The 23,805-nt window shown below is 52.7% G+C and overlaps 6 protein-coding genes across 6 annotated transcripts; 2 read left to right on the top strand and 4 right to left on the bottom strand.

The window, feature by feature from the left end:
* Window positions 1-471: 471 nt before the first annotated feature.
* On the bottom strand, window positions 472-934 carry M406DRAFT_223543 (trimeric LpxA-like protein; the record flags this gene model as incomplete). Its single annotated transcript, XM_040915656.1, has 2 exons — window positions 472-577; window positions 654-934. Coding segments are annotated over 2 exons (387 nt in total), but the record flags the coding sequence as incomplete, so codon positions are not given.
* Window positions 935-9,584: 8,650 nt separating this feature from the next.
* M406DRAFT_331863 (uncharacterized protein) lies at window positions 9,585-10,102 on the bottom strand (the record flags this gene model as incomplete). The annotated part of the gene is made up of 2 exons (XM_040920677.1): window positions 9,585-9,643; window positions 9,679-10,102. 2 exons carry the CDS (start codon window positions 10,100-10,102, stop codon window positions 9,585-9,587), a joined length of 483 nt encoding a protein of 160 aa, XP_040774300.1.
* A 6,285-nt stretch (window positions 10,103-16,387) lies between these two features.
* On the top strand, window positions 16,388-17,460 carry M406DRAFT_103769 (uncharacterized protein). The gene has a single exon (XM_040915080.1). It carries the CDS (start codon window positions 16,767-16,769, stop codon window positions 16,938-16,940), a length of 174 nt encoding a protein of 57 aa, XP_040774299.1. The 5' UTR covers window positions 16,388-16,766; the 3' UTR covers window positions 16,941-17,460.
* A 1,913-nt stretch (window positions 17,461-19,373) lies between these two features.
* M406DRAFT_73956 (uncharacterized protein) lies at window positions 19,374-20,003 on the bottom strand (the record flags this gene model as incomplete). Its single annotated transcript, XM_040925677.1, has 2 exons — window positions 19,374-19,605; window positions 19,753-20,003. 2 exons carry the CDS (start codon window positions 20,001-20,003, stop codon window positions 19,374-19,376), a joined length of 483 nt encoding a protein of 160 aa, XP_040774298.1.
* A 251-nt stretch (window positions 20,004-20,254) lies between these two features.
* Window positions 20,255-21,851, top strand: M406DRAFT_323102 (uncharacterized protein). Its single transcript, XM_040919739.1, has one exon. The coding sequence runs from the start codon at window positions 20,839-20,841 to the stop codon at window positions 21,223-21,225; it is 387 nt and encodes a 128-aa protein (XP_040774297.1). The 5' UTR covers window positions 20,255-20,838; the 3' UTR covers window positions 21,226-21,851.
* Window positions 21,852-22,886: 1,035 nt separating this feature from the next.
* M406DRAFT_262671 (uncharacterized protein) lies at window positions 22,887-23,534 on the bottom strand (the record flags this gene model as incomplete). The annotated part of the gene is made up of 1 exon (XM_040917525.1): window positions 22,887-23,534. The coding sequence occupies one exon, from the start codon at window positions 23,532-23,534 to the stop codon at window positions 22,887-22,889; it is 648 nt and encodes a 215-aa protein (XP_040774296.1).
* Between the last annotated feature and the right edge of the window lie 271 nt (window positions 23,535-23,805).

Here is a 23,805-nt window from a genome sequence, read left to right as displayed (position 1 = left end):
AGGGAGTTTGCTTCCTTGATCTATGTCGCCATCAAACGTGATGCTATCGTCCGAACAGCTCGTAAAACGAACAAGAGGAGAGGCTTAATACTAGCAGTGACAAATTTGTGGACTGAGCCATGCAATGCAAAGGAAATCTAGTATTACAATGCAGCTCAGCAGCCAAATAATGAGAGAAGATGCATAGAAAATCGCCTTGAAGCACAATGAAAAGTACCAAAATGCAAAGAGAAAGATGAACATCCTCTAGAATCAGCTTGCCTCCTCCTTCTCTCCCCCCCCCCCCCCCTCTTACAAGGGCTGTACTCAAGGACCACAACACAACTCATTGGTCACACGGGCTCGGCTTGACCCGAATCTAGCACTCGCCTACTCCTCCTCTTCTTCCTCACGGTTGATCGACAAGGCCTGCTCTAGCGTCATAGCTGTCTTTGCATATTTTGCAGGTGGTCTCTCATCATCGATAATGTACAAGACCTTGGCCGGGTTGCCAACAGCGACACAGCGCGCCGGCACATCTCTAGTAACGACACTGCCCGCCCCAATCGTCGAATACTCTCCGATAGTCACCCCTGGTCTGGATAAAGGACAGAATAGATGGTCAGCGTCTAGAGTTCGCCACGTGCGAAGAGACATTGGGGACAAGTCCTTACAGAATTGTGCTGCCAGCTCCAATCCAGGCGCCGTCGCCTATTTGGACCTTGGCGCCCCAGCTGCCCGCCACGCCGGTCTCGAGCTCATTACGCTCCTCGTACTTGACGGAGTGGCCGACGCCGATGATGTTGACATTGGGGCCGATTTGACATCGTTCACCGATGACAATGTCCGCGACGGGCGTGTCCATGATGAAGCAATTTCTGTTGATGAAGGTTGTCGGACCGATGCGAACTCGGAGGCCGTAGTCCATGTAGATGGGCATCTTTACGTAAGGAAACGTAGGACGAGGGATACTTTCTGCAGACGAGGATGCGTCTCCTTCTTTTCTCTTGCTAAAGGCATCTGACATGGCAATGGCTCCCGTGGCGCTGACCTCTGTCTTCCGGTCTGGATCCACGATACTGTAATATCATGTCAGAGGCAGATTTTATAATTCCTGTTTTTTCTTTCTTCTTTCCTTTCAGATACATACCTCATCCATTTTGTGAAACGCTCTTCGGTTGAGGCATCCTCCGCCATCTTGTTGTACTCGACACAGGCGCTGGTACACCGCGATCTAGCAGCCCGGAAATCATTACGGCCGGCCATGTAGGCGACCCGTTCTGCAGGATTGGGCTTGGTCATGATGTTGTCAGGAGGACTCAGGGTCGTGAGGTCACAGGCTTTGTTCTTCCCACGGCCATCGCAAGAAGCGTCTCCAACGCTGAGCACGTCGATCAGGGTCGATGTGTCCCACGTATAATCTTCTTCGCCCATATTGATGGAGAAGCTGATTTCAACGGAAGGAAGGGAGAGAATGGAAAAGATGCTTTTAAATCTTTTCAAGAGAAGGGCCTTTCGAAGGGAAGAGAAACGATGATGAGCAAGAGTTGATGAGGTAGAGTTAATGGATTGGGGAGTGGAAAAAGAGGATGGCTCGACGCGGCGTATTAAACTTGCAGAAAGGGCTCGTTGGCTCGCTAGGATAAGCGAACATACTACTCGCCAGAGTCCTTGGTCGGCATGCAGTCACTCTTGATCAGCGGACCGGTGAGGAAGTACGATGGGGTCAAAGACACCTGTGTATGTCAGGGTAGCGTGCCCGAAGTGACCTGGTGCTCCATAGGCAATCAGGATCTCTGCGGCGCTTTGGGTCTGAGAACTTACTTATTCCCGCCGAAGTGCAACCTCAAAGACCCTGTTGGCAGTAGTGATATGCACTCTTTTGGAGGAGTTTGTGGCTTACAAAAGGGCTGTATATAGATGATACTTGCTTGGTTTGTTATTAAGACTAGTTGGCTGGGGCATGTGTGTTCGCTAAGAAGTCGATGCAGTGCTAGAAGCCGGGACAACGTGTCCCTCGGCCCAGTCTTTTCACAACGGACAAGAGACGTATCACAACGCACCAAAAAGCAAGCCGTTGCTTTTTCTTGTCATAACTCCGTCACTGGTGCGGGACGCCGTTTAGACCATTGCCAAAACAGCTTCTCGCCGTGACGTGAGCGGCTGCACCTAGCGACAGTGCAGCTGACTGCCTCTATGCAGAGAGGGTACATAGTTTATGTTGAATACGAAGTGCGGGATCCTCCACAGCCGGAAAGACTCGGCAAAAGTTGCTACACAGAGAGGCCGATCCAATGGCTCGAAATAGCAGCATTCGACGAGGGACAGTGTCGATGATGGGCGTTTGTGCAGTGTGACCTGCCCAAACAACTAATATCACCGTCCAGGATCAACTTGGGTGTGTAAAGTTGGTTTTTCCAACTTCATTGACGCGGTGCAAGTAAAATGTACTAACCATGAGAAAGTACCTCTTAGCACTTCTTGGATACTTGAAGTAGTTAGGTAGCATACCTCAGGGAGTGGATGGTGCACTGGCTAACAAACAAGGACAATAAACACCCCCCCCCCCCGCCCCCGGGCAGAGGTAACTAGTCAACTTTGTCCCAAGTACGTACTCAAGTAGACAGCCACACTTATGCTGGCCCTTGAGCACAAGCAATGATGACTTGTTCCAACGTCTGGTTCTCTTCCGCGAGTTCCGTCCAAATGACAATGAATTACTTTTTCCTGCCGGGACTGGCCAACATAAGCAGTAGGGTTGCATCGTTGGTGCCGGAAGGCCTTCCGCTGAGGCGCGCTGTGCATTAGTGCTGGGATCTCGATATGAGCCTTGCAATATTGGGATGTACCTGCATATTTGCTGGTCGACGGACATATCTTGGTCCCTTCAGGAGATTTAGAATGCTACTGAGCACACCGGGCAGGCTGAGCGTATTGCGTCAACTGACCCCACAATAATTTTTCAGCCACTCATTTTCATGTATCATAAGAAATGCGATCTATCACATCTTGTGCATTGGCTTTTTGTACATAGCGGTAGACCACGCCTCGTTGGCCTTGGCATGGCTTGCATATTGTGGGTGGGTGTAGAAGGCACTCTAGGGGCTGTACAAATGGTAGAAGGGAAGATGATTCTTCAATTAATCTATCTCAAGGCACGCTTGCCAATTGCCTTCTATATAGAAGGCAATTAGCACTAGTCCCAACTGAGCTAGCGTACCTGGCGACTCACTGCCTTTCCATTGAATGGCCCAGGCCAGTGAGTCAGGGTGGCCACCCAGGCCTCATTCACCTAAGGCCCCTATGGCCACTGCCACAAGTGCCGGCCACGGAAAAACGTTCCTGCTGTCCTCAGCAGCTATCTAGGGGTCACGTGTCCACGTGTCAGTCTCGCGCTTCTTCGGAGGCCAGGAGAGGTCTCAGGGCCCTGTTTTCCATCCTTTTCAGGCTCAGGGAGGCCTCCAGACGCGTTGTCAGACGCGTCAATGTTGACAGCCGGGGAGGCTGTGCCCTTGGCAGGCCGACCTCGCTTCCTCCGTGCTGGCACGGCTTCTCCATCCTCATTGCCGTCAGGCAACAGTTTCTTGGAAGGCCGGCCGCGCTTTCTCTTCACGGGGTCAGCTGGGCTGTCTTTCACGAGGATTTCTGTAGCCTTGTCGGGGTGTGCGCGTTCGTATTCCTCGATGAGGCCAGGGCACTTAAGGCTTCTCAAATCCTTCCAGCGATCGTGCCGCGAGGACCATCCCTTCCATCGCACCAGATATCGCACTGTATTCTTGCCACCTCGTCGCTCGATCTTCTTGTCTACGATGCGATCGACTTCGTAGTAGTCCTCATCAGGTCCAATTGAGTCATCGCTGTCTTCGTTGTGCTCGATCGGGCCAGGCTCAGGTAGCTGGCGGTTGAAGGGGTCGTCGGTAGGCTTGTACCGACTCAGGTACTGAATGCTGACCACTGGGTGTACTTGAACGTCAGCATCACGGTCACCAGTTTTGAAGTCAAGTTCATAAGCCAAAGGTGACACTTTTCTGATGATCGTAAAAGGGCCTTCGCGAAGAGCCTGTGTCTTGTTGGCCTGGCGCAGCAGTGGCTTGTATGCCTTGCCAAGTTTTAGCCAGACTTTGTCGCCCTTCTCGTATTCTTCGTGTCGGTGTTTGGCATCGTACGTGCGTTTGTTGTCTGCTGCGACGATGTCCATAGCCAGTTGCGCGTCTTTTCGCAGGTGTTCACGCATAAAGCGTATCTCGGACAGTTGTTTGGTGATGTTGACTAATCGGTCGGACGGTGACTGGATCTTGAATCCGAACAGAAACTCGTGAGGGCTCGCGTCAATGGAGCGTTGGTGTGAGTTGTTCAGATTCCACTGCAAAGAGGGAATTAGGTCTATCCAAACCTCGTCAGGGTGTTCAGCAGCGTGGTATCTGATAGCCAGCTCGACATCCTGATTCTTTCGTTCAGCTGCTCCATCAGCCTGAGGGTGGTGTGCTGTAGTCATCTGTAGACGCGTGCCAAAGGCCTTCCATAGGCCCGTCCAGTAGTCTGAGGTGAACTTGGCGTCGCGGTCAGAGATAATCGCTCGAGGGCATGCCCAGTCGCTCAACAGCAGCTGTCTGCCCAGGACAGCTCCCCATTGCTTGGCTGAGTAGGTTGAGTGGCCTGGAATCAGTAGAGTCCTCTTGGAGGTCTTGCAAGTGACGGGCATCAGCGAGTTGTAGGCTTTGGAGCCTTTTACCTGCCACGGGGTGCCTGTTGATTCGACTGAGGGCAATCCAAGGATGAAGTCGAGGGAGATCGTATGCATAGGTTCAGAGGGGGCCTGAATCGGTTGGAGTAAACCTGCTGGCTTCTGGTTTTGCTTCTTCTGAGCGCCACACTCGTGGCAGTGATCGACATACTGTGAGACAAGCAGTCGCTTCTTCCTGAAGTGAAGACCATCCAACTCGGCCATCATGCGGTCTCTGCCAAAGTGGTGCTTATCGTCGTGTGCGTCGCGCAGAAGTTCCTGCACCAGAGGTCGTGGGACGACAAGGCGTTCTTTTCCATCATTGTCGTAGTTGTACAACAGTTGGTCCTTCAGGCGGAATGGGTGGCCGGGCTTAGAAGCAGAGACAATGTCCTCATTGTTTACCAAGGTAGGAGGCTTCTTTCCGGCTGAACCGACCTTTGTCAGGTCTGTGATGATGTTCCCATAGACTGTATCCTCCTTGTATCCTCGCCAGAAGCGCTGTCGCATATCCTCAGACATTTGTGCTTCCGACAAGACAAGGAAGACTGTGGGTAGATCATCAACTACCGTGTCGAGAGTGGCTGGTTCGTCGCTCCGTCGCGCCTCCGCATCTCCTGTTGCAGACAGCCTTGACAAGGCATCAGGGACATAGTTGAGCTTCCCAGCCAGGTGGTGAATGTCGAACTGGTACTGGCTGAGGTAGATGGAGGCGTTGACAAGACGTCGGTTAGCACGGTCTGTAGACGAGGTGTCAAGGCGCGTTTGGGTAACGATGCCACGCGTGGCGTCGTGATCTGTGAGGACAACTACAGGCTGCGCTTGGTTTGATTGAATCAGCTTGCGCAGGCGTTTCGTTGCCCAGACCAGACACGCAACCTCTTGCTCAGAGGGACCGTAGTTCATTTCAGCTTTCGTCAAGCAGCGGCTGAGGAACATTACTGGTTTGATAGCGTGCGAGGGGATCGGCTTGCCAGGTTGCCAGATATAGTCTTCCTTCAACTGAAAGACCATCACGCCAAATCCTCGTTGCAAGCATCCATCTACTTGGATAAACAGCTTCTGCAATGGTTCCATATGGTACAAGCGCATCTTTCTGCAGATAGTGTTCTGTAGGTCCTCGAAAGCTATCTTTTCAGCGTCTGTTGGCTCGTAGTATGTGCGACGTGTATAAGCTTGACGCTGCGACTTCTTCCCAGGTGTGATTTTTCCAAGCTTACGGCCTTCAGCCAGCAGCGCTGTCTTTCGCAGTTGAAGCGGTTCCACGAGCTGCGCGTAGTACGGGATCATCGTTCGTAGGAAACCGGTCGCGCCAAGGTAGGTTTCGAGGTCCTTGAGGTTTCTAGGGAAGGTCATCTTCCGAAAGGCCTCAGTGCGTTCCTTCGTGGTAGACAGGCCAAGCGCGTCGACATAGAAGCCAAGAAGTTCGACCGAGGGGAAACCGATGTGACTCTTTGTGGGAGAAATAGAGATTCCCTTCCTGTCGAAGATGTTCAGGGCGACGTCGAGGTGCTTCAGGTGGTCCTCAAACGAATCTGAGAAGATCACGATGTCGTCGATAAATGCCTTGACGAAGTGCCTGTGGTCACGAAGTAGCCTGTCCATATACCTCTGGGCGTGAGCTGGCGAGTTGCGGTAGCCCATCAGGGCCACTGTTGGTCGCTCAAGGCCACGGTGCGTGACCATGGTCTGACGGTCACGATACTCAGGGTGGACAGGGAACTGGTAAAAGAAAGCTGTGGCGTCGATAACCGTGATGTGCCGCTTACCGCGTATAGCCTCGATCACGTCTGACTGAAGAGGAAGGGGGTAATTATCAGGCACTGCCCACTTGTTGAGGGCCCTGAGATCTGCAACGATGCGGCCCTTTTCCTTCCCGTGTACTGTTCGCCAGACCACGAAGATCGGCAATGCGAACGGACAGACGTCGTCAGCGAACTCGAGGCGGCCAGCTTCGTGCATTTCTTCGTGCACCTGGTCGATGAACTTCTCGTCCTTGCGGGAAACAGGGTAGCGGGGACGATTCAGTTTTGCGTGTTGCCATCCTTCCATCAAGGGGATCTTCATCATCTGGTCCTCAGGCATGTCAAGAGGGCCTTTGTTTTCCCACACAGCAGGGTACTTTTCGACAATCCTCTTGAATTGTCGAGCTTTGACCGGGTCCTGTGAACAGATGCGAACGCCGTTATCAAGGACCATTGCTGGGGCTTCGTCTGGGGCTTTGATGCCCAGGGATCCCTTGATAATGGTCGAAGGTTTCCGTATGTCGAGGTCGTGGTCGTCGGACGGTAGTGCCTCGGTATCCGTCGAGAGGTCGATGCCATAGGCCATTCCCATATCGCCGAGGGAGTGACAAACAGCGTCGCTGTAAGGCGTAGAGGACAAGCTATCCCTTAGCAGGAAATCACCAATAGGACGTGTCTCTGTTTCTGCGCCCTTGGCTGTTGCGATGATCTCTGGCGTGAGGTCGAATTCTCCGTTCACTGCCACCTGACCAACAGGAACCTTCAATGAAGATGCGAATTGCACGCTGTGTGCACCTATCGCGTGGGTGTCGGCCGGCTGGTAGGTCGACGCCAGTCCTCCCAAGGCAGCTGCCACTGCCAGGGCCTTTACAGCGCCCTTGAAGGTAGCTTTGAACCATCCCGTGTCCTCACACTCGTGGATAGTTCCCATGCGGGTGCCTTTGGGGATCTTGACAGCTCCTTCCGTAGCGTTGTGCAGGGCTACTACAGGGGGTGAAGAAGCATCGACCTGCGCGTTCAGCGCGGTGCCGTGGGTCGATGTGAAAGAGAATGAGCGGCCTTTGGGCAGTTCAGCGTACCTCACAGCCACCTGAGCAGTCTCGCCAGGGCTGACAACATAGGCGTGGGCCATCCTCACCTTTCGCACCGTAGGTGAGAGGGCCTGACGCTGAACCTCGAAAGGCACCTGGAAGTTGCCTTGCCCTGGGTATGTGATAGCCTGGTCCTCGTAATTGATGATGGCCTTGCGGGCTTTGAGCCATCCGTTGCCGATAAGGGCTCCAGCGGGTAGGTCATCCACGATCCATGCCCCAGCACGCTGGCACAGCAGTCCAGGAGAGCCGTCGGCACGCCTGCCACAGGCGTAGAAGTCCCATTCAGCGTATTTGGACAGCGTGATCGTGCCCTTTCCCACACCCCCGATCTTTTGAGGCTTGTGAACCGAGACCTCAGCGGCAGGGAACTGACTGAGGAACTGTCGGTCCACCAAGTCGTGACCAGTGCCAGTGTCTTTGCAGAGGGTCATATCAGGTCCGGTGGGAGTAGCTCGTACGGTGATTTTCATGTGAGTGTAACCGCCGATAGGCTCGTTCGGCTGCTTTTCGGGCGTGGCTTCCGTGAGGATGTCTTCATCACGGTATTGGACCGGTGGTATGCTTGTCTCAGGCGAAGTAGTTCCAAAAGACATAGCGTGCTTCAGACGTCTCTTGACCTCTTTGAAGACGTTCGTCTTCTGGTCTCGATCCTGGCAAGCGCCCACGTGCTGGAACATCTGGCTTCGAGAATCAAACTCTCTGTCACAGAAGATACACGTGCGGTTGACTGGGTGGTCGACTTCGCGTAGGTTGTAGACGCGGCCTACAGGGCTAGGCGATCGAGAGTAGTATGACGAGGTTGGCGAGGGCGATCGTCCAGGACTATCGATCCAGTGTACCTGCCTATCGCCAGGCGAAGGTAGGTCGTCACTGTCGTCCTCAGAGGGCGTGTCTTCACCCTTGTCCTCGGTAACGTTGTAGGCTTTCTTTTTGTCGGAGGTCGCTGGGCGACTCCAGTCGCGTTTCTTGCGATCCTCAGACTTGCCATCCTTCCTGGACCGATCGTAATCACGGTCGCGGTTGCGATCCCGAGGCTTGTCGCGGTTGGAGTCCCGGTTTTGGTATGAATCGCGATCTCGAGGCTCGTACCTTGAGGAACGAGTCACGCTCTTGTCACGATAGCTTGACCGATCTTTGTCGCGGCGGTCATGACCACGATCCCTTCCGCGATCACGATCGCGGTTATCTCGACGATCTCGGTCGTCGCGGCGGTTGCTGCTGGTGCGAGAGTCGTACTTGCGGGCTGGGGAACGGTCTCGACGACTACCCTTTCCTCTGTAGTACTCAGGGTAGCGTCGATCAGCGATGTTGACCAAGATGCTCTTGGCCTGCTCGACCTCCTCCATATACTCGTCCAGGGTGTTGTAGCGACGAGGAGGGGCAAGGTGGTGCTGAATGCGTTCATCCATCTTGCTCCAGATGTCGTTCAAGGCGCCCTTCCAGTTGAGGTTCTCGCGGTCGAGAATGCCCATACCGCGCGCGTATCGGAGGTTCTTCTGGATGAACTTTCGCAGGGCAAACTCGTCCTCAGCAATGTTTCTCAAGGTCAGGTAGCTTTCGCGGAACTTTCGCGTGGCACGCGTGGGTTCCATGGCGAATCGCTGAGCCAGGAGATTGGTGACGACGCCATATCCTCCTCGACGAAGCTCGGCGCGCTTAGTGTTGGTCAACTCGTTGGTCCACCAGTAAATGGCAGCGCCTTGCAGTAAGGTGCTGAACATGCGCAATATCTCGTTCTCAATATCAGCATCATTCGTGCCATCTTTGAGGGACTCAAGACGGTCTAGAAAGGACCAGACATCAGTGAAGACGAGGTCCTTGCCGACTGTAACCATGCCAACATCTTCGGGGTCGTCGTATTCAGGGTCGAAGACTCCCAATTCCTCCCTCTTCATCTTGATGACGTGCTGGGTGCTTGATCGGTTCGAGAACGGGGTATCGTCGCGCTGGCTACGAGGATTGCCCGATCCAGGTCCTGGAGGCCTGTCGGGAGGATGACGGCCACCGCTACCACTTCCCTGGTCGTCGGAGTCGTCGCCCGAGTCACCAGGGTCGCCTCCTCCAGCGCCGTAGTGAACAGTTCGTCGGGGAGCGGTTGAGCCCTGAGAGGGTCCAGGTACGGCGGGGGGTATATTACCATTGCTGACCTGAAAGCGAATATCCGAGGCAGTTGCCTCAGGGCCAAGTTTGAAGTGGCGCATCAGCTGGGCTAGCATGTCGGTCTGCCTACCGACCTGAGTATCGAGGGCTCCTTGTTTGATGGCTATCGTGGCTTGCTGGGTCTCAAGGCGAGCTACAGCGTCGGCGGTTTTCCTGATCTCCAGGTTTGCGTGCACCGCAGCCATCTTCGCGTCGTCAGCCTGCGTCTTGATGTAGCGAATATATTCCTTGAAAGCAGGGTTGTTCGAGAAGTTGGCTGGCTCTTCAAGGTCCTCGTGCTGGAGGGTGCCAGTCTCGCGTTGCGCAGCAGGGGACTCGAACAGTGCTGAGCTGTTGCCATGGTAGTCTCCCGCCTGGAACGGGTTGTCCTGACTGGCGGTCTCTTCTTCTCGAGAGGCCATCGCGTCTTCACTCGTCGAGCGTCCGTGAAGAAGTTTGGGGTCTTTGCCTAGCTGTGTCGCCAGACTGGCAGCCAGGTCGGCTGTGGTAGCACGGTGGATAGGTGGTCGAGTTGGGTTCTTTGAGAAACCGCTCATAGTTAGCTCAGCTTGTCTGATTGTCTTGCCAGGGTTAAAATCAACAGTGAATCGCTGTTAATCAAGCCAATTGGCGACAAGCAACAGATGGATATGAAGGCTAGGGGATGGTTTAGGCTTCTCAGGCGAGCGTGCCGTAACCAGGGTAACTCGTGGCGTCTGCGCGAGGATGTCTATGGTGCTCGCGAGGATCAGAGTGTGCTTGCTGATTTCAACTGCCAGGGCTTCCACCAGCGACGGGGTAAAAGGAAAAAACAGCTTAGCTGTGAATGCTTGTGAATGCCCGTGGGCGTGTTTTTGATGGTTTTTTGTGGTGTTTTTGATGAAAACGCCTGTTTGCGAGGTCTCAGGTGAGCGTAACGCGTCAGGGAAGTCCGTGGCACAGTCTCAGGTGAGCGTGGTGCCAAGGGCTTGTTGTTTTGGTGCCACGATCTTCACGATAGTGGGCTTTTGGTGTTTTTGGGTTGCCAAGGCCGCTGATTTCCCAGGTGGGCGTATCAGCGCAGTGGCTTCGTGGGGTGAATCCTCAAGGAATTCCTCAATGCAGTGTATGATCGTAGCTACCACTTGTAGAAGGCACTCTAGGGGCTGTACAAATGGTAGAAGGGAAGATGATTCTTCAATTAATCTATCTCAAGGCACGCTTGCCAATTGCCTTCTATATAGAAGGCAATTAGCACTAGTCCCAACTGAGCTAGCGTACCTGGCGACTCACTGCCTTTCCATTGAATGGCCCAGGCCAGTGAGTCAGGGTGGCCACCCAGGCCTCATTCACCTAAGGCCCCTATGGCCACTGCCACAGTGGGTCTGGTATGTTGCTTTTCCTATACGCATAAAGAATACCTACCAAGTGTATATCCTCAACTATCTGGTGAACGGACCATGCAAGGAAGACCAATCCTCAGAGGGGCCCCTCGTGTTTCCCTATGGTGTGTGCAAGGAATACATTCTCCTTCTTTTTTTTTTTGTTTTCTTTTCTTCTGCCAGAGAGGCCGGAAAGTAACATGCCCACATCCCAAGGTGAAAAGTCATTTCGGTCCGAGACCGCGGTCTGGACCACTGCAGTGTCCGAAGGGAGCCGTCCGTAAGGTAGAGCAAAGATCCTAGCGCTGCAGTCACCATCCTGCAGAAGTGCAGGCCGACAGGGCTCAAAGTGTCAATTTACCGGTACAGCGTCTCTCTGCGTTCCATCTTTGGTTCATGATGCATGCTACAGCTCGCCGGCTTTTCAACAACCCGTCCTCCAACCGAACTAGGACAAGATTTGGGAGGGGGGCATGAGCCAAGTCTTGATTGTTTTTCCCCACGGTATTAAGCGCATGGCCACAAGATGGCGCCTCAAAGCAGATCCAGTAGACGTTGTGTGCTGCCTAGGTTATGGGTGGCGCCGCACTTAGCTGGGGGTATCCTTTTAGCACATGAGGGAAAAGAAATATTCCATCTACCAACGCCATTCATCTTGGGATTATTGCGGCATCTGACGTGCCGGATGGTCTTCCGTGGTGGTGTCCTGAAAATCGGGGCCAGCCGCCTAGATCCTAGTTTTGAGGCCTCACTGCCAACAACCCAAGTTGGCCCATAGACTCTCAGTCCACGCTTTCTATTCCATGAAACCGTCAGCAACAGCGAGAGTGGGGAGGAGTAATTACGAAAAAATGATTTGGAAGACCGGTAAAGAAGCGGTATTGCAAGCCCTGAAGCGACGGCAACAACCGAAGCGATAGACAAGATACCCCACTTACCGATGAAACATCCGCGTGGGATGAGAAAATAGGCGATGCAGGCAAGGGCGTCAAGGTGACACCATTAATATCCATCCACTACTGCAGTTGGAACCAACGAACACCAAGAAGAAAGAAGAGCATCATGCATTTCCGAGCACCTTTGCCCACCGCCCATGACACCGTACAATTCAGCTGGCCAGCCTTTACCCCGGCCCTCTCAGTCCTCTTAAACCTCGCGGGGTGGCGAGCGTGAAGTTGAGCCGCCACCGAGCGTGCGTATTTTTATTGACCCGCAGCATTTGTCGATGCCCGTCAGCAAGGCGATGTCACTATCGAGGATCTCAAACCTGCCTTCTTGGATGGTTTCGTGGCTGCAAAGTAACCCTGATCGGTTGCGTAAACCACGTCGATCCATGGCCGCTTCGGTACCAATGGAGAGACAGAAGCATATCCCTAGGCCCGCGCCAATCAGTACCGAGGGGGCTTGCGCTGGTATCAAGAGCAAGCTGAAATCCGTGTCCAGCTGGAATCGAGGCCTACTTATCCCAGCCGCTCGCGGGGTAGTAAGACACTGGTACATGAAGGGGCTTTCGGAGGCAGTCGAAGGTTTTGGCAGATTTCTAAAGACCCCAAGAAAATTGAAGCTAGGGAGAGGTAGAGAGTACTTCCCTTTAGAAGTGAGCACGCTCTTGGCCACCATGATAGACGAGGTGTGCGGCGTTGAACCGAGCGGCTGAGACCGACGGGCTCTAGAGGAGGGCTGTGATTATGGAGGGAAGAGTGATTACTACTCGCTTATCAAGAATATGGCTATATTAATAGGCCTTCTAGATGTTCTACATGGTTCAGCGGGAAGTCTTGACCGTACATCCAGCAGTCTGCCATGGTTTGAGAAGACAGGACGCGTCGGGAAAATCCGTGCAATGGTTGACATCAACAGATCATCAGACTCATGACAGAGAAACACCATGTACTTTGTTCTGAGGTACTTCTACCGCATGGGGCCCTTTTTGTTCATTCCCTCCCCTGCTGTCCACCGACTGAATATTTTGCCGAGCAGCTCCAACTAGCCAGATCAAGTAGTACGTAACAGCTCGAGGTTTCTTCCACCGCCTGAGCAGATGCGGGCAGCAAAGGCATAAGAGGCTGCTGACGAACAGCCTTGAAATGTCTGAAACTAGTCAAGTCGATGTCGTATCATGCCTTGTATTTTCTGAGGGGGTCTGTATCAGCGGCACTTCTCTTTCGACATGATCATGTAATCACCCTTCACTCCTTTACCACATCTGAGTGACCGAAGCAAAAGGAATCAGGATAGTTGGTGTGGTGGAGACCACGGGACCTGAATGTGACCACCGCAGTTTCAAGGTTACAGCCATTGTACTTTGGTCTAGCTACATATGTAGTATCATTGCTGGGCTGCCTGCCGAATAAAGAATGTTCCTCCATAATCCTTACTATGATGTTACTTGTGCCGGTGTTTCTCGACAGGCTTCATTCCACAATCCATGTTCCGCGTCATTTCCGGCCGGGGCCATTACCTTACCCACGCCTCTATCTGAACCCTCCAAAAAGACCCCTTACACCGGCGTTTAAGTGGAGGTGTTCCTCCGTTCTCCCGCTCTGTGACTGAGACATTGTCGTCGATCCTCGCCAAGGGGCCTGTGTCCCGTCCTCCCCGGGACAAACGGTCTGAGTCTCTTCTCCTCGGCTGAAAGAGGGAGTTTAGTTTCATGGTGCTTTCATTTTCATTCGCTGAAGTATTGGCTTGCCGCGTGTGGGTTATGGCATCTCGTTGCTCGTTGCTGACTCTTCTTATGTGAGAGTCTGGTGATTGGTAAGATGGGTATTGAACTGTGGACGAATCAGAAGCCACAGGCACATAACAAGGCTTTGCTATTCATCACGTCCTGATAACCGACGTGATGTCAGATCTCTTATGTGCAAGTCTGAGTGCTTTCGGCAATCGGTCAGTGATATTTCAACGAATGAACGTGGGCTTGTTGCCGCACAGTGGCCCCGTGGGGTTACACGCAGCCTCTGCGGTCAGCTTTCCACATTAATAACACCACAACCTATGATCTGCCCCAAAATATATGGGCTCAAGCATTGGTCAAAGTGTAGGTGTTATCTTGCACTGGTATACGTGGCCTTCATGGGATGACGATGATTGCTCTCGGGTAAGTTCGCAACCGCTGATACAATATAAACTATTTCTCATGCTACATAGCTTTGAGTGAATGCATGATATGAGTAGTTATAGTCGCATTGCTTTACATAGACGGGAGATCAGATAGTTACAGAAAATGATGCAGTTGAACATAAGAGGACTGAGGAAACGGGAATATCAGCAAGAATCCAGTCCAGGTTTTACAGGAAAGCTCAGCCATCCACAATCCAATCATAAACATATTGAACATCCAGTAAGGATGCTGGAGCATAGCACATGCAGTGAGTGTCATGGTAGTCCTCTCAGTTCAAACCTGCAGACGAAAGAGGATCATGGCTAGCTGGCACCTGACACGCATGCCCAGTTGCTCGCCCGTCTGAGAAAGTATAACGAGCAAACAAGGAGCACAATTTCCCAAACAGGAGGGCGGCAAGAGTATTGGTGACGCTGCCACGCTGCACGGCGGCAGACAGGTGAACATCGCCAACGCGAGACTAGCTTGAAAAAGTGACAAAAAAGAGTACAAATGCATTGAAAGTATATCTGACTATATTCTAGGTGACTTTGCGCACTCAATTTCCCTCTTCAGCTAAGCCTTTGCTAAGATTGTGCTAGAGGTCTCAGTACTTCCATCTGGACACAAAATCAATATCCACAACCATGATGAGATTCCATGCGTCTATATACTTTGCGGGCAAACTCACGAGACACGTCCAAAGACTTGTTTTCCGCCTCGCACGGCGGTCTTGTGGAGCCCTTACATTCTTCATTTCCTTCTTTTTTTCGGCGGAGGTTTTACTCAAATGGCTCTACAAGGCCCAAAATGAGCTGCCTTTTAATATCATTCCTTTTGCTCTCTTGCTCCACAGACCACACATTCGAGTCTTTATGGCCTATAAGCAGGTTGAAAAACCCTCCATGCCACGACAACATCGTAACCAGCCCCAGATATTGTATTTGTCTTCCCAACTACTCGTTAGTATGATTTGGAAACAATTGACTTGTACTGATACTTGCAAGCATCCTGCATCATATGCCTGCCAATGCAACCCAGAGCGGATGTTGCCTTTAGTCAATCGGAGCTATCACATCCAAAAGAAACACATTTCATCATAAAAAAAATAAAAATCGGTGGCATGATCTCCTGCCGCTTTGCAGCCCTGAAGAGGACCCGGACCAGCTGATTCAACCCACCTTTTGACCAAGGCCACTCGACTCGGCTTACACTCTCGCCAACCAGTAGGAGTTCCGACCGACCTTCTATTTCCAAGGACTCAGCCATGACGAATCGGCTCCAAATCCCTGGCCCCCGTGAGAGGGAAAAAGAACAACGAATTCATGCAAAAGGACACCAGGGGCCCCGGCAGGCACCTTACGGCCGCGACTTTGCAGGATAAGTATGGTAAAAAGGGCGGAATGTCAGGCGTTGTCTCACATTTTTCACATGAGTGGCAAGAGCAGGGCTCTCACGATCTCTATCATAATTCTGCTCGAGGCTTGCCCTTCCATGCCCTAAGATCGTACGATCGGTAGTCGTCGTCCTCTCGTACTAAGGCATCAATGCTTACTGTCTCGATCTAGAACGCTCTGAGTGGGGTGTGGAGGGAGGGGGAGGACAACTTTCAAAAGAAAGTTGAATCCTTCGTTGTGAAATGGTTCAGTGTGTGTGTGTGCGTGCGTGGAGCTGTCTGGAAACTGCTGATTGCTGGGTTATGTGTTTCCTCTCTTGGATTAAGCGATGAGCTGTAATTATGCTTCTTAAGCGCCGTCCAAGTTAAGAAAGTATAGGAGGCCTCCCTTGGCTCATCAAAAAGCAAAATAGTGGTTAATCGGTTAATTCGATGTATTAGCACTACACCCGGGGGTCTCGTGAGTGCTCGAGGAGCGCATACTGTACAAGTGGTCGAGAACGGTCAATGAATCCTCACATCAAGTCGGTAGAACATATTCCTGTCAATGCCCACGTTAAGGAAATTTAGCACTTTGATCGAAGCTGTTACAGGCAACGAGCAAATTTCACTCATCATCCTATGAGAGCTCGATCTCCTCTCTGTTTGAACCCTATGGGAATCTTCCACCGTGCGGCACTGGGTACTTGGGAGAGCTGACCAATGCTTGCATGAGACCTTACTGCATGTAGCCCGAGGGTTCAGAGCCTCCAGCAGCAAGCCGCCTCCGTCACAATTGCGATGCACCAGACACCTCGTACGATGCTCTCTGCTGTTGCGATTGGAAGCAGCAACATCAACCCTCCGAGATAGAGGCGGTAAGAGCGGAACATTGCCGGGATCTCATCATCAAGAAGCGACAGCAGCAGCGGACACGAGACCGCCTCGGGCCGTCCATCCCATTTGTGATAGCGATCAGCTTCCCCGCCGTGGTTATCATGCTTTTGCGTCCACACAATATGTACAAACTGCACGAATGAGACCCTTGTCTTATCCCTATATGCGTCAGCGCATATGTATATGTTGTGCAACACCACACTCGAGACCGCCACAAAAGCTCCTACTATGGCAGCTGCTGCGAATGCGAGGGCACGGTACATCTCAGCAAGGCGTTGCCGCAGATCAAAGCCGAATATGAAGCGTGACAACCACTACGGACAGCACTCAACTCGGCGGTGAGAGTGAGAATGCCGCGCTACTGGCCGGTCAACAGGTCATATCTGAGTCAATCGATGGTCGCAGGCGTGCCGTATGTCCCGCGGATCCAGGCCTCAACAGGCTGGGGCGGTGTGTGTGCCTCCCTGCTTGTAGGTCGGCGACGATTATGCGATCTCCGAGGGCTTGCGCTACAGCTGGAATGAAAGGGCTTTTCGGGGGAACCTCCTGGTCGTCGTATGATCAAGGAAACCGAGTGTATGCTGCTCAGCTCTGGGGCTACAGAAAGCTTGAGGAGGGCCATCTCGAAGGCTGGGCTGTCTGAGAAGTTCCCTGGACAGCGGAATTTGATACAGAGTTTGTACAAACCTCAACAGGTCCACGGCGGATCCGACTCCTTGGTGTAAGAGCATCAGGCCATGTGGCTCCTAGCGGCCATGTTGCAATTGTTCGGTCGGGTTGATCAATCTCGTACGGAAGGCTGTGTGCTCTGACATCAGTTTTCGTGAGTTATTAGTTTTGTGGGACCATGAGACCACATTGATAAGCTTGCCAGCATGGTCAATTGTTGGACTTCTTGTCCAGAAAAGGTCCATAGTATCCATCTCGTTGAACAGGTATTCGAGCTCATGAGTACCTTCGCGTGTCTCTGATGGCTGTTTGGCGTCATAACGACTTGTTGTGGCTGCAGTATGTCTTACCGATACAATTCTTCCTGGGCGTGTCAACGCTGTGCGCACTCAGTGTAGAAAATGCAGTGCAGCTCTGCACATATTCTCTCGGTGCTTGTGGTATCTTCCACTTTTTTCAAGAGCAGCTGGGCTGTAACGAACGATACAAACATCGTTGTGCCTGATGCCTCCAGAGAGGTCAAAGTTGATGGCATCCTCATATGCTAGCCCTTCAGAACGTGGGCAGCCAAATGGGTCAACTCATTGCCCGTTCGCCAAACCCAACATTCAGAACTGTCGCTTCGCGGGACCACAAACACTTCCATCAGTATGGCGAGGGTCGTGCCTCAACATATTGCTCGAGGTCAACGTGTGCAGCCTCGAATCGAGTTCAACCTCGTCGTATTGATAATGGGGAAATGAGCTTGAGTAAGTGTAGGAGCATCTTCTCAATCAAGCAATTGGCGGCATGCTGACACGAGGAGGCCTCAGCTTGAGGCACAAATTCTAGATCGAGTCCCCAGACTCAAGCGCTGGAAATTGTCGTATTTGGAGATAATATCTGGAAGATGTCTCGATTTACCTCTTGGTCTCTTCGGTCTGCACGGAGCGGTCTGGCGGAAAGGCTCTGGATCTCATGGGCATCAGCCATTTGTAGCGACTGGACGTGCATGCCTTTAGCTCATATGCTGGTCGTGTAGGTCTGAGTACAGTCCTTTCGAGAGAGATCAAGGGGGATGAGAAGTGATAATGTCGAATCGAGACACGGCGCATGCTGCGTTGTCAGCCACTGGTGTATGATCTCGATGGTTCCGTCAGCATGCAGGCTGGTTTGGATGAGCTGGTGCTCGGTGGAGGCGGACATCAACACAAGGGGGTAACACAACTTTGGACAGGCACGGACCCAATTCGGTGTTGACGTATTGGCAAACGAATCTTGAACATTGGCCTCCCTTTCTCGACGACACAGGCCACGATGTCCAGGCCGATATCGAATGCTACAGGGCATTATCCGTATTCGTGTCGATTTCGAGGGGGCAAACCAAACATATTGGTCGCAAAGTCGGCCAAGACTCGATGTCAAAGAGCGCGAACCTCACCTCACGGCATCGACCAAAGATATGAAGGATCATCAGGGACGACCAAAATAAAAGTGTCATGTCTTGCGAAGTTGCTTGAAATCATGCAGTCTGCCGATCTACCAAGAGAGGATCGACGAAAACTTGATTCGTCTTCCGCATGAAGCATCATTGTATGCGAGACGATGATCTGCAGCGGAATTGACTCGAATGGAGATCAAAATCGCCCAGCAAAATGGAGCCACTGGGGCTTTGCCACGGCTTGGCTCGCTGAACGACATCTTCTCAGAGATGCTAAGTCGGCCACGAGGTGTGTACCATAGCACTGGCATCCAGATTCGGGTGAAGATGACTCCAGACTTCATAGCATGAATAGTCCTTGCTCGAGGAACGAGAAGAAGGAACAGCACACTGTCGTATGCCTGACCAATCCCAGTGAGTGGGTGGCGGGTCGTCCGAAGTTCTTGTCGAGGTCGGGACGATGATCTAACCGATAATTGACAGGGCACCCGCACAGCCAAGTTCAGTGGTCAATGCTTCAATGTGCTAGCTTGGCTGGAAACGCTGCATGATCCGGCCGAATGGTATTTGTTCCCTGTCGAGCCGTTGGGGTCATTAGCCCGAGTCCGATGGTGAGGGATGTCGGGGTCCAAGAGACGTAAACAACCAACGCAGCATCGTGAGGATGGTGTGTCCTTTGGGATACTGTGAAGCACACCACCGCATCGGATCAGCTCTCTTCACATACAGTAGACAGAGACGATGTTGGCGTAAATTTGCTTCTTCGCAGTCGATCAATCCTGATATGTCTCGACTGCAAACAAACATTGCTATCTTAATGAACATCCAATCGTGTTTATCGGATATTTCGGCATAATAGCCCTACACTCTAAGAAAGCGGAGGGGCAAAAGCTTTGATTGACTCGAGAACAGAGAGACTCGAGTATTGAATGCTGGCTGGGCGTGTGGCGCTGATCTTAAGGTCAACTGGCCATTGAGGTCGAACAGAGGTGATGCGGCTAATCGTTGCTGTAACGTTCGCTGTATCTAGTGTCGTTCCAGTGTGGTGCAGTCGACCAGTCTTGAGGCTCAGAGCCACGTTTCGTCCATGCACGCACGATCTAGAACATGAGATTGCAACATCACATCGACGTCTTCTTTCTGGGTGTGTAGGCTTGAGTGTGTGGTACTCTTTTCTTCGTTCTTTTCGATGTGTGTGGATAGCACTTGCTGCCTTGAACCTTGGACAGACCTCTTTCCAAGCGTACCCGACGCTCTTTCCTACTCCCTCCCCCTTCTCTCCAGATTCTCGACGCTTTGAAGCATTGATCCCCCTGCGTCCTGCGCCACGCTCCACGTACGTGGGTGTATCATAGTAGCACTTTCCGTATATTGACAAGGCTCGAATGATACCCCATGTCGGTCTCGGTGGGTACAGACCACGCCCAAGGGCCCACGAGTCCTCTTCAAGGGCTAGTGCCCATCCGTGCTGAGGAAGGATCAGACCAGGGTGGAGCATGAAGCGGGGATAGCCTCGGAAGTCTAGAGGGGACAGAAGCAGGGATGAGGTATCGATGAGATTGCGCACGGCTAGAGTGGTGGAGTAGTATTGAATGCATCGTCTGCCATGCACCCCACAACGTTTCCTGCCCGTTCGTACTCCATCACGACTCGTAGAAGCGACACGGAGCAGTCGACTCTTCTAGGTCTTCTAGGCCTTCTGCATTCCTTAGGCATATAGACAGAGAGAACCACGACCCTCCCTTTGCTCGCTGGACCTGGGTAGCCAGGCACCCTATCCCTATCTCCTCTTATAAACCCCGGGCCCTATCCACCTTGGGATTAGCCCTCTCCCCTTATTCTATCTTGTCCCCTCTCTCACCCTCCTCTTTCCTCCAGCCACTACCAATAATTATCTATTTCTTTTCCACGTCCTACTATTCCTCACCTCCAGTCGTTCTCTCTCTCTCCACACAACCCACTTCACTGAAGTTCAACTTCATTCCGCCATCTTTTAACGCCTGAAATACACGGAGCTCGGGAGCCCACATTGATTCCACTCGTAACTCCACCTCGGTTACGAAATATAACCACCCAGAACAGGAATCCTCCTTCTGAATACGAACTTCCACGATCAACAAACTTCCGTCCACAAACAACGAGAAACAAGGCAGAATAGAACAGATCAAGAGAGACTATAGCGAGCAAGGAGCCCAGCACCGCACGAGACGTTATCTCAGACCTCGACAGGAACCTGGTCGTGCGACATTTATCCATCCCTTCCTCGGCCGCGCCACTCGACAGAGCCTCCAATTCCGTCCTACCCCAAGTTACCTCACCCAAAAGTTGTCATCATGCCTGGGATCTTCGAACGCATCCAGTCCAGGATCGAGTTGTTTCGCCTCGAGCGGCGCTATACCCGTCACCGCGACAGACGATCCACCTTCGTCTCCAACGCGATCTACGTTGACGGCGAGTACATCTACCAGACCCCCAACACCACAGGTTCCTCGAACAACAGCAGTGGTTCGTCCTCCGACTTCCAGAGCCCTACCATCGAGAGCCCACCATCTCCATCCGCCATGACTCCCTCTCCGTCGGCAGCCATGTCCAGCAAGGAACGCAAGAAGATGCACAGGTTCAGCTCCATGCCCGGGTTTGGCTCCTCTGCCAACAGGGCAACGGCGACTCCTTCTGCCGACTGGAGGGCACAGAGGGCGAGCTTCGATGGCGCAAGGTAGTCGGCTGAACTGGCCACTGTCTTGGACATTCTATACACACACACGCACACACGCATATACCTGCGGCATTTTCATCCATCGTCACGAGAAAGAACAGCATCTTGATCCAACAACTTCAATTTGTCTTTGCATTGCTGTGGAGTTATGGGCGACCGGGCTCACAGATGATGAACGCTGATCCCCACGCGGGCTAGACATGCCTTAGCCATGCCGGGAATGGATCGACAGGGACGAGAGCTTCCCACGAGAGCAGTCCGCATCCTATGATCACATGCCTTTGCATCTTTCACGACCTTGCATTACGGGTGCAAAAGAACGGTTGTCAGGTGTCGCCTGACGGCGATATCAGAGGAGGAGGAGAAATGCGAATAGAGAGCATTAGAGAAGGAAAAGAGGCGGCTAAAGGTGGTCGAGTTCTCCTGAGTCTTGGCGTTCTGTACTATTGTGTTTGTAATTTGGCTAGCCTGCACGACTGGTTTCGATGGCCAGCAGTTTTAGATGATCCTGCATGACCTACTGTATATAGTTTCGTTCTTGTCTTCTTTTGTTCCCACGAGAGCATCCGCTTACACGGTGTCACCAGACATTTTTTTTTCTCGGAATCAACAAAGATTATTTCTACCTAGCCCTCAATCATCTCCCGCGTGTCCCGTGCGTCCCGTTTTGTCTCCTGAGGAGACTGGCTCCACCCTTTGATTTACTCGAGACGGAGAGGAAGAAGCTGCCCCAGGCGGGCCCACCACGAGTGCCGGGCCACCCGTAGGCTTGGTGCAGTCTGGTCCAGGCCCAACCACGTGCTACGGGTTCCTTCTATTTATCTCTTCTTTTCTTCCTTTGTTCTTGGTACCATTTTCTCTCTCTTTCGATTCACGATTCCTGTTGCTAGTCAGGAATTAAGACAAGGTGAGCCTAAAGGCAAGAAGCCATGTCCAGGTGAAAAGAGAGTACCCCCATCTGCCCCGAGTGACGACAGTATCAAGCGTAAAACAGGCATGGTGAAGACGACAACCAGCCATTCGAGATTGTCTGAGACGAGCAAAGTGGCGAAGAACCCGAAGATTTCTATCTCGGGCTCGGGGAGGCGTTGGCCGGAGCTAAAGAGACGGGCCGGCAGCGCCACGAGTTGTGGACGGCATGTGGAAAGGAAACAGGGTTATTTCACGGTTGGGGCTCTTCCGACGAGGACACCAACTTGCTGCCAATAGACAGAGGGTGCAAGGCACAGGGCCGCGTGTCCCAGATTCAGAGTCCCTTCAAGATAAAGTCCAACAGACGATAGCGTCTTGTCCGGCGAAGAAAGAGACAGGCAGAGCGCGTATCGCGGCTTGTATGATCTATCTTGAGTCCGAGATCTATGCTGTAATAGCCAACCTGCCCGTTGAAATTTTCTTTGCACTGATTCAGTTCGTCGATGTCGTAAAGACCATCACGCAAAACTTGTCTGTTGCGCCCATGTACCTCCTTGCAATAAAGGTCAACACCGAGCTATCCCACTTGTACTCTATGCTGGAGGGAAATCATCATCTGGCTTCAGGCAGAGATCTCCCAAGCCAATGTTGTAGATGTAGTATCCCTCCTTCTGTTAAGAAAAGCTTTGCTTCACTTGGCCTGAATGTCCCAGTTATCCAGTATGAAATCACGCCTGCCTACGGCCACGATGCCTAGAAGTATTTCTGCGTCCTCATAAACTCCATCCCAGCCGCAAAGTGAAACAGCTTCGCAGCAACGATGAACCTGTCCTTCTTGGAATATTCCTCCAGCGTCGCGTACAGCTCGGCCAGCGGGATAACGACGCGCTGAATGTGCTCCCCATCATCGAGCCTCTGGGCAGGCATGTCGCCCCCGCCCGCAGTAGGCACCTCGGCCTCGACCATGACAAGCTGCATGTTGGCATTGGTCATGCCCGGGTCGGCAGCCTGCGGCGGGCTCACGCTCAGCACACGCGACACCTCGTAGCCCGTCTCCTCCTTGAACTCGCGGCGCGCAGCCTGCTCGGCCGTCTCGCCGGCGTCGACGAGGCCCGCGGGCCACTCGACCGTCCAGCTGTCGAGCGGGGGCCGGTACTGGATGACGAGCATGGTGGAGGCGGGTTGGCCTTCGGTGCGCGGCTTGGGGAGCAGGATGTTGCCCATGGCGACGGCGTCGACGCCCGCTGCGGCGGAGCGGGTCTTGCGCACGGCGGACTCCCAGGTGCGGGCCTTGCCGGTCTGGTCGGTGAAGTTGATGCGCTTGAGGGTGACCCATTTCGACTCGGTGATGGGAAGGTCCTCGATGGAGGTGATTACGGGCTCTTGGGACTTGGTCGTCATCGTGAAGGAGCGGCGGCTGTGGCGGTCGTGGGCGGAGGGAGGTAGCGAGGGATGGGAAGAGGAACGGGCGCTGGTCTGTAGTAGTAGTAGTAGTGGTGGTGGTGGTGAAGATGATGCGTGCTGGTGGCTAGCGAGGGGTCTGAGGCGCCTGGTAGCGGTGGTGATTGATCGAAGAGTGAGGGGAGAGGGCATGAATAGAGAGGGAGGGAAACAACTCTGTGTTGTTGGTGTTACAAGAAGTTTAGAGCAAACACATTGAAGAAGTTGACAC

Source organism: Cryphonectria parasitica (assembly GCF_011745365.1).
Source record: "Cryphonectria parasitica EP155 unplaced genomic scaffold M406scaffold_6, whole genome shotgun sequence".
In the NCBI taxonomy this organism is placed as follows: Eukaryota; Fungi; Ascomycota; class Sordariomycetes; order Diaporthales; family Cryphonectriaceae; genus Cryphonectria; species Cryphonectria parasitica.
The sequence above is the reverse complement of the archived record's forward strand: the minus strand, read 5'-3'. Positions and strand labels throughout refer to the sequence as shown.

What these genes read in the sequence shown, in the direction of transcription:
- M406DRAFT_103769 (XM_040915080.1), top strand. Translation starts at nt 16,767, where the DNA reads ATGCCGCGCTACTGGCCGGTCAACAGGTCATATCTGAGTCAATCGATG.
- M406DRAFT_323102 (XM_040919739.1), top strand. Translation starts at nt 20,839, where the DNA reads ATGCCTGGGATCTTCGAACGCATCCAGTCCAGGATCGAGTTGTTTCGC.